Raw genomic sequence first — 9,947 nt, forward strand, 5'->3', positions numbered from 1 at the left:
TTATATAAGTAGTGTTATTTATTTAACCCTGTCATTCATCATCCTAGACAGCTTTCTGAAAAACTATCTCTTATTTTGCTTCTTCTTTTAGTACCAAATTACTTATATTCATCACAAAGCATGCCTCGGGCAACCGTGGTTGCTTCTGGTTTTCCTATTAAGGCTTCAACGATTGCCAATCCAAATAAGTATGCCGTCGAAGGTCCCTGACTGGTGATGAAATTACCTAAACCATTAAAAAAAAGTCCATTAATTTACTTTTTATGCATCGAGTTAGTAGTATGTAATAAGTTTGTTGATCATGTGTACTTTCTCACCATCAATCACCACCTTCTCATCTATATACGTATAGTCATCTTGCAACTGATCCTTCATCGATGGGTAGGCAGTTATTTTCTTTCCCTTGGCAAGTCCGTGAGCTTTCAGTGCAGTTGGTGCTGCGCATATAGCTGCCACTAGTCGATTTTCACTTGCTTGTTTTTGGAGGATGGCACCAACTTTGTCCGACTGTTATAAAAAGTATACTGTATTCAGACAGCAGACGGAAATTGCAATTCTAATAGGCAAGAATTAAAGGCTTTGTTGAAAAATATCTTCTATTGCACCTTTCAAACTTCTCATTTAGGCTACTACTGTCTATGTATACCTGTTAGCAAACGAAACGTATACATGAACTTACTTTAGCCAGAGCTTGAGAACCAGCAAGGCCACCGGGCATTATAACTACATCATAAGCTTTATCCTTGTGTTCATCCGTCAGTTGTTCGTCGGGGCAGATTTTCACACCTCTACTGCATGTGACGACATTACCGCTGTCGAGACTGGCTACAGTCACTACAATCTGAAAAAAATAGAGACGCAGTAATATCTGTGCAATTATTTTCTCATTTTTTTTGTAACACTATAGAAGCTTCAAAAAATGGTTAAGGCAGGCACTCATTAAATTGATTTTCTTTTCAAATGATTTTTGTCCAGTTTAAAGAATTTAAGGTTTAAGACAGATTATTAAGAGGATGGAATATTAACCTTGAAAAAAAAACCAATAATAATACTTCAGCGCCGGTAAGTTGATGTAAAATCTAGTCGCATACTATTAAAATAAACATGCATTCGTACCCCAGCACGTCGAAGAACATCGATGGTGATTACCGCTTCCATTTCCTCCGCGCCTTCGGCCAAGAGCAAAATCGCTGTTTTCGGCATTTTGAAAGAGATTTTCAATTCCTCCTCTTCGTGTATTTGTGTCGGCTTTAACCTCTGAAGTAGAATCTTCAACCAAGGTCATCTACGCACGGCACCGCGACAGCTGATCGCCTGACGGACGTAGATAGAGCATGAATATTACGGAAACAATCGCGCAACGATTGGAGCGGGAATTTGAGGTGCGATTTGAAATACTCGCCGTGCTGCACGCCGCAACGCTGCTGCTCGAAATGCTAAATGAACCTTCATTGAACAATCTTCAGTCGACGCGATTTTCGAAAAGAATATTGATTGATAGATAAACAAAAAATACACGTCAATAAATACACGTATACAGAGGATCTTTTCGTTCATACGCATTCTGAGGAACACCATAGGGTAACATGCGCCTGTATATATGCAATTCGTGCAGCATTTTGGCATCGGCATTTGTTTGAGGTTCATGCGATCTCTGCATAAGGCAAAACAGCAATCGTAGATGTCATATCAATAGCCTATGCACAGGCGGATTTCGCCCCTTTCAATGGAGTGGAGTACTTTTTGAAGTGCTAATTAGAAATCAGGGTTACCGAGTAGAAGAGTTCAAACAAGGGATCAAATCTTATCTATTTAAAGATATAACTGTAGAATCAGTATGCATCGGATGACGTTGTAAGTTCCTTGCAATTTCACTCGGTTCAGAACACGCAGCAATTTGATTTTTCTTTCGTATGATATCACTTGGATCGTGAACGTATTATCCATATCATTATTCGCCTTGATTTACGATTTACGAATACATAGATGAACATTTGCAAAGTTTTACCGATTGGTGTGTAATCAGGTAAAGAATTACGTATGAAATATTTGATCGAATGTTCACAAAATTAGTTTAAAGATATTTTGAAAAATGCTTATGGTTTTTTCAGTGGGTTTCAAATGGCACCATTGAATACACTTACACCTTCCACAATTTTACGAGAATATAATTTTCTTTACATACACAATACAATTAACTGATCAAAAAAATTGAATTATTTCTGCAATTACTTCATGACGGTTCATGATGTATTAGTTCTAGCTTAAATATCGCCAAGTGTTTTCAAATTATTTTTCACATGTGATTTCCAGTTTTTTAGAGCCGTACAACTTGTGACCGGAACCAATTAATATCACTCCAAGATCCACACTCTCCTCAGTATTAAAACATTGTACTTTCCTGGGAACGTTTCCTTGCCCGCAGTCTCACCATGCATTTAATACCATATTCGATTTATCACATGTAAGTCGTACCGATTCTATAGTGCTAGTACGGAGTTAATCAGCTAGAAGCTTCTCTAGTCGCGACGAGCTCAAAGTCCTTCCTTTCATCTGTAATGGTCCAAGTAGCTCTATCCGTTCGAATGATAATTACGTATCCAGTAACTCCTATACAGAGAATAACCAACAAAATGTACATCTTTATGTTTGTGCATAAGTAGGGGCTGTAAGCATAGGCCAACACTGAACCGGTTGCTTCCCATAGTCGGAAGTTCGAATAGGCAGCTTCTTCCTTGCCAGGGAAGAGAATGCCACTCAATGCTGAAAAAGAATAATAAGTGGTATTTCTCTATCCACAAATTAAGATGCGTAAAAATACTAAGATCCGGAGAGCAATTTAACCGATTCTAAATTCAACAAGCCAACTACAATTGTCACTCACCATTAACTTGAACAAGCCAAATGGCATCGCAGACTCCCCACAATCCCGACATCACAAAGAATATAATTCCCTGTTCCGGTGTCGGCTTCCAGAGCAATAGTGCTACTATTATCGCAACATGGAGGATGAATGCGAATACCATGACCGGAGTTCTTCCAGTGAGTTTTACCACGGATCCCGTGCTGATAGCAGCAATCGCATTTGCCACTCCGTAACAAATCATCACGTAACCGATATTACTCATACCCCACGCGCAGGAGACGAACGCCTGCGATCAGTAAAAAATAAACGACTGGTGAGTTGCTTGAGGTGGTAGGAAACCAACAAATTTCATTTATCATGTCCTTGACTCACTCCTTGGATTACTTACGGCGTTGAAATCGGCAAAAAGGAAAGCTTGCTCAGCCCCAATGAACAGTGTTATCGGTAAAATGAGCAGCTGTCTCTTTTCTTTCAGTAACTTTAAAGTAACAGCGAGTAATTTAAGTCCAGACTTCCCAGTAGTTGATCCAGATCGGCCCCTGTCGTATCTGAAATGAAAATTCACATCACGTTGAAGTTACAGTTAGAAAATCACCGTCGTTTACGTGGCGAATGGTGACAAGATCGGTACTGGTTTGCCCTTTCACACCGTCTGAACATAGCGTGAAATCCGGTTTACCTAGTCAGAGAGTCTACTCCAAAAGCAACAATGAGTACAGCGAAGACCATGCATCCTAGGTAAATACCAGAGATCAGATGAATTCGTTCAGCAGGTGGCGGTTTCAGATTTGGATTTTCTTCACCGGCTTGTGCTCTGCAGAAATTTGCCCCACAAATTTCAGCCACGAGGGTGCTGTTTATTGTATTGTTCATTGGCGTGGCCTCCAATCCGTAGGACAATACTGCAACAGGGATTCAATTTAACTTTCAATCTCTGCACCTGTTCCTCGATATGTTCCTTACCTGCTGACGAGATCAAGTTTCCCCAAACCTGGGCCATTTGGTAAAACATGAAGAAGAGGCCGAAGAACCTTGTGACCAAAACATCCGCGCTCAGTTCCGATACGGAGGCATAAGCTTCGGACACAACCGTGAGATAAGTGCACTTTGCACACCAGAGTGGTCCGCCACCCAAGCCAACGGCAAGTCCTGCTGGAATCATGGTGAAGAACTTGGGGTAGAACTGGGCTGCGATGAAAGGCATGTAGGAGATAAAGGTCAGAGATATGGTCCACTTGCACCCAAGCCAGCTGTAGGACAAAGCAGTGGGTGATGGGTCATTGATGTTTTTTATCGCCGATTTTTTGTCAATTATTACCTTATCATAAGAACGGGCAGAAAAATGTTGCTCAGGATCAAACTGCCGTATATTGAAGCCAGGGTGAACGTGCCGAGAGATTTGTCAGCGTTTACGGAACTCTGCAGGTTGCTGGCACCCATAAAAGCCGTGAAATGTACCATAAAAGCGAAGCTGATCATTAGTATGTTTTTCATGATTCGCCATCGTTCCGATGGCAGGAATTTTGTCCTTCCATCTCTGACGTCGATTAAATTTCCTCCGATATTTTCCTTGGATGGCATTCTGCAGGTGTTTTTTTTTCTCTTCTTCTCTTTACAGAGCACGAAAACCTTGTGTATCAACAGCTTCCCACGTTTCTACAATTTATCGCATATTATAACATTTAGTTTATTTAATCGCCAGTGTTAACCGTTTCTTTCAAATTTTCCAAAGAGTGATTCGTACGGAGATTTTACGTGTTTTTGGAACTTCTCTTAATTTCTTCTGTGGATGTCTAACAAGAGTCGCGGAAGTTTAAGACGTCGCGATTAGTCATAAATAACGAGATTCCGTGAGTAATGTATCTAAACCATGGAAGAAACTCGGTTTGTGCTATTTGAAATTTTAATCACAGGGCAATTAGTCCACCAGTACGATTCTACTACTTCAAGACTCGTGATCCGACTAACTAGAAGGTAAGAGAACCTGATCTGCAACTCCGTTCTCGCATAATTTCATATTATTATGTACTCAAGATTATCTGTTTTTTTTTCGTCACGCATCAATTCCTGAAACGTGAACATTGCGTAATACATGTATAATGGAATCGCTAATGGTTTAAAGGGATCGCCTGCGCGAAGCGAAGGAATTTGGATTGGGTCAAGGCGGTCAAGGCACTTCTCGAAAGTCGAATAACACGTATAAGCTGACCTTGAATTTTGCATAGGGATCTAATAATTATTGATTTGATTAATTGCATAGCAATCGAGAAGCCGTATGATCATTGATGTTAGACAGGCTGGATGCTACTGAGGGAATCCAAAGTTTATAGATGAAATTATAAATTGTGTCAGATCGATGGCCGGATGAGAATTCAATTCTTGAAACACTCGACGCGGTTCCTTGGGCGTAACATGAACGATAAATAACTACTATAATTGAATTATCATAATCGCTGTATTCTGCTCAATTGTGCAACTTTAAATCCACTCGGCGATTCAAGCGTGCAGTGATAATTACGGATATTATAACACGGTGAAACAAACAACGATAAATGAAATTGTAGTTGTAAGAGATTTTACCGCTTTCTGAAGCGAATTGTGTTAAATCTCCTCTGTCGAAAGATCTCTTCCATCAATAAACTTTTCGCACTGAATATATACCCATGTAAATGTGTATGTTACCAAAAAAGGAAAGTCTGGGAAACATCAGTTGTAACGTTCAAAACATGTGTTGGATAAAATGGAGGCGTGAGAGGTTTAGAAAAATAAGATATACAATTTAAGACGTCCCTATGTACTATACACAACACCATAAATGTAGAATGTGCGCCCACAATTTAAATTCCAGTCACGTAAATAGTATTTTGGAATGCGCAGAGGTAAATAACTTCCTTAAGGGGTCATGTGCAGTTAAAATTCTAAAAAAATCGGTTTTTTTTATTTATTTCATTTTCGTAATTTATCTATATATATATTCAAGTACATACATAGAAAATTTCCTGTCACTCCGGTAAATATTGACAACTCGATGTAAGTTGAAAATATTGTATATATTTACTATATGTAAAGTGCTGTTGAAACTTTAAACGCGTTTTTCTCAGAACTGTGTTTTTGAAGTCTATGTGCAAGATTTCTCCGAAACGGCTGAACCGATCAGTATCAGATTTTAACACAAGCTTTTTGATTATATTTTTCAGTAATTAATCAAAGGTTTTTTTCTCACCGATAAATATTTTCCATTTTATAAGCAATTTAAGGCCTAAATTTTTGTCGAAACTCGATTTCGTTTTTTCAGAAGCCACCATTTTGCCAAAAATTATTATTTTGCTTATTCCTTCGATCAATTACAATGTTACGGTATAGAGGGACGGTATTAACGAGCGGTTGTCAATACCTCCTTATACCCACCCGAGATGTTGGTTCGGGTGCCTTTGGGTCCGATCTCGTCGCTGTCCTCGATCCGGGAATGATGGAAGGAAGGATAATGAAATGGAGAAGGGTTACTTTTGATTATGTATAAGCTTTATTAGAATTTGGGAGTAGGGTAGAATAAGTTGGCAAAGTGCTTTGAAGAGTAGGGAAGGTGACTTTTAGAGAACAGAAGTTGAAGCTTGATGTTGTTTGTTAGAACGTTGGGATCGGAGTGTGGTCTAAGCGTGAGAAAGGAGCGAGAATCCAGGATAGTGGGGAATAGAAATAGCAAGGTAAGGGCGATAACGAGTGGCGTAAGGCTGGATGGACGAACAAGATATAGAGTATAGCATTACGATGAGGAAGGCCGGTAGAGGCGAGTAGTTGTCGAAGAATATGGGGGAGACGTATGGCGGGACGACGGACGTAACACGTCCCCCCTTGAAGGAAACATTCGCGTTGAGGTATGGCGAGCGAATGTTTAGAATGAGGAGAAGAAGGGTATCGAGTGACTGATAGGTGATCACTTCGCCAGGAATAGTCTGTAGTACATAGCATTGTAAATGTGTTTGAGTATAATTTCGAATTATGTATAATTGATATTGATATAGTAAGGTAGCTATAATAATGTGGTTCATACAATAATAGATATCCATGTTATCGTTACAGATTATAATGGTAAAAAGGGTATATATTTAACTTAGATCAGTATGGTATAATTTTGAATTATGTATAATTGATATTGATATAGTAATGTAGCTATAATATAGTGGTTCATACAATAATAGATATCCATGTTATCGTTACAGATTATAATGGTAAAAAGGGTATATAGTTAACTTAGAGCAGTATGGTATAATTTTGAATTATGTATAATTGATATTGATATAGTAATGTCGCTATAATAATGTGGTTCATACAATAATAGATATCCATGTTATCGTTACAGATTATAGTGGTAAAATAAAGCAACGAAAGAATATAATTGCAGATGTGGTAGAGGGCTAATTAGTTCCAAATGTGGAGAGTTGGAGCTGGCGTTAAGGCTCTGGTCAAGGAGCGGCTTACGCGGGAGCTGTCGCGGTTTAGACGTTCCTAGTTCTGTCATTTCAATTTCCGACTGAGCTCGGAGAGGCGACGAAGTGGGAGGAGACCAGTCATTGGGGAATGGTCTAATTTCTAGGTAGGGGTAGGAGATGGCATAGCGAGTAGGGAATTGGAGTTTTGCAGTTTTGCATCACGCAAGCGAAGGTTATGTCGTGTCCTCCTGAATTTGCAGCAAGAGTATACAGTTTAGAGATTTTACTTAATAACGAGAATTTGTAAGGGTTTATCATTTTACTTTGGCTTTGTCAATAGATTATAAATTTTTCGATTTCCGTGAGCGGTAGGAATAACGGCAGTCACAGTCGGATTGAATTCTCTGAGTTGTTCGCAATTTATAAATTTACGTTCCCTTAGCTGTGACACGATTCCTTTTGACATTTGGCAATCAGCTAATATGCAGTGAGCCAAGTTATCTTTTTGCTGTAATAGGTCAGCTTTTATTTCTTTAATATATTTATTACGCGTAAGAGGGAACGTGTCGCATTCTATAAGGAAATCGCTATAGGAAGGGTTGTGAATGTGAGGGGAGCTAGGTAAATCGGTAACCGAATTAACGTCATCAACTTCTGAGTTCGTCTCTGGAGTTTGTAGGTCATCTGAGCTAGTTAGAGAATCCGAAAATTTGCTCAGGTGTGGTCTCTTATGTGGTCCAGGGTTTGTAGAAGAATTCGTGTCTCGGTGGCATTTCGGACAGGTATGAACCGGGAGCAATGGTGGGATGAAGGGGGGAGGTTTAAAAAGCATTGCGGTTTCTTTGTCACTGGATTCATCATCTGAGAGATCAGATAAGAATCAGAGATATCATGTGATAGGTGGTTTGTGAGATCTTTGGGTATTTTAGCGGGGCCGGGTTCGTAGATTCGTCTGTGGTCTGTCGAGGGCGTCGGGGGTGCTGATGGGTCTCTTGCGGTTTATTGAGCTGATCGTAAGTCGCCGAAATTTATGGTATCTCGACGATATCGGTGATGTGGCACGTGGTCACTTGCACTTGACTTGAACTTTCAGAGGACTGAATATAGTCCTCGGAATAATTGTCATGGAGAATTTCTTACAACTCTCGTGTGGGTTTGGTAATAGTTCGTTGATTTTTCGTCGAGAGTAGCACGACAGATTTCACTGATGTCAGCAGATTTTGTACTTGTATTTGAGAAAGGTTCCACCAATCTGTTCGGAGGCGTGGGTTCGTATCCCATCGCTGTCACCAGATGTTACAGTATAGACGGATGGTATTGACGAGCGGTTGTCAATACCTCCTATACCCACCCGACATGTTGGTTCGGGTGCCTTTGGGTCCGATCTCGTCGCTGTCCTCGATCCGGGAATGATGGAAGGAAGGATAATGAAATGGAGAAGGGTTACTTTTGATTATGTATAAGCTTTATTAGAATTTGGGAGTAGGGAAGAATAAGTTGGCAAAGTGCTTTGAAGAGTAGGTAAGGTGACTTTTAGAGAACAGAAGTTGGGGCTTGATGTTGTTTGTTAGAACGTTGGGATCGGAGTGTGGTCTGAGCTTGAGAAAGGAGCGAGAATCCAGGATAGTGGGGAATAGAAATAGCAAGGTAAGGGCGGTAACGAGTGGCGTAAGGCTGGATGGAAATAGGAGGACAAGATATAGAGTATAGCGTTACGATGAATATATTACCGAATTATTTTTGGTTTTTCTATTCTATATTATTCAGTCCAGAGAAATTGTGCTCACCGCAAGACGCCTTTTTAGAGGCGCTCTCGGAAATCAGCTATAGCAGCTTTCAAAATAATTATTTTAACAAATAAAAAATGGTAAAATACAGTTAAAAGTTTCTATAACGCGTATACAAATTTTTATTTCAATAAATTAAAAGTTCTTCTCCAAAAAAATTCTCTAAAAATCGATATGCACATAGGAATGCCTATGTTTGCTGGATGTAGCGAACAGCAATAAACGACTTTGCCGCAAGCACCAGCACCATACATGCGAGACCAAGCGAGAGCATCATTAATAAACTCTAACGATAAGCCAAAACGGCCCGGATTTGTGCGGCGATTTGACAAGGAAAAGAATTTTTATAATAAAATTGAACAACTGGGGATACTGAATTTGATACACTGGAACCGTTTATGCGATAATCGAATCCGGAGTGTCAATACATTGTGAAAGGAGCGTTACTAAAGGTCGGAAAGAAAATGTATCACCTGCAGTTCGAGGCCGAGGCCGCTGTTTTACATGCCTCTTTATACAGCCATCAGATTATGAATTTCAACATCGCAAACGGCAAATATGGAAACGCGTTACCGATAAACAAAGCTAAAGTGAGAGGCTGCATTCTCAGCCTGACAATTGACGTTGTTTTCGACCCACGTGCTAAAGAAAAGTTCGAGATCCTTTAAAATCGTCGAGGCCAGACGCATCATTAATTTTCGTGTTTGTGGAGAGAAAAAATGCCGCTTCTTCGCTTGTGTCCATGAGTTTATATAAATACCAAACGACTCGCTCGTCGAGCGTGAACGGCTTCAAAATTGCAGAATTAAGTACTTGTCCCTCATTATATTTAATCGCACGTGACATCCTGCAGAGTTATTGAAA

At 39.8% G+C, this 9,947-nt stretch overlaps 2 protein-coding genes across 2 annotated transcripts; both read right to left on the bottom strand.

Moving 5' to 3' along the window:
* LOC124411260 (protein dj-1beta-like) lies at positions 1-1,320 on the bottom strand. The gene is made up of 4 exons (XM_046890301.1): positions 1,117-1,320; positions 680-841; positions 318-507; positions 1-226 (listed from the first exon to the last, which is right to left on the bottom strand). The coding sequence occupies exons 1-4, from the start codon at positions 1,201-1,203 to the stop codon at positions 99-101; spliced, it is 567 nt and encodes a 188-aa protein (XP_046746257.1). The 5' UTR covers positions 1,204-1,320; the 3' UTR covers positions 1-98.
* Positions 1,321-2,081: 761 nt separating this feature from the next.
* On the bottom strand, positions 2,082-4,614 carry LOC124411249 (UNC93-like protein). Its single transcript, XM_046890287.1, has 6 exons — positions 4,185-4,614; positions 3,830-4,116; positions 3,546-3,768; positions 3,255-3,414; positions 2,885-3,152; positions 2,082-2,763 (listed from the first exon to the last, which is right to left on the bottom strand). Exons 1-6 carry the CDS (start codon positions 4,445-4,447, stop codon positions 2,504-2,506), a joined length of 1,461 nt encoding a protein of 486 aa, XP_046746243.1. The 5' UTR covers positions 4,448-4,614; the 3' UTR covers positions 2,082-2,503.
* Between the last annotated feature and the right edge of the window lie 5,333 nt (positions 4,615-9,947).

Source organism: Diprion similis, chromosome 10 (assembly GCF_021155765.1).
Source record: "Diprion similis isolate iyDipSimi1 chromosome 10, iyDipSimi1.1, whole genome shotgun sequence".
Classification (NCBI taxonomy): Eukaryota; Metazoa; Arthropoda; class Insecta; order Hymenoptera; family Diprionidae; genus Diprion; species Diprion similis.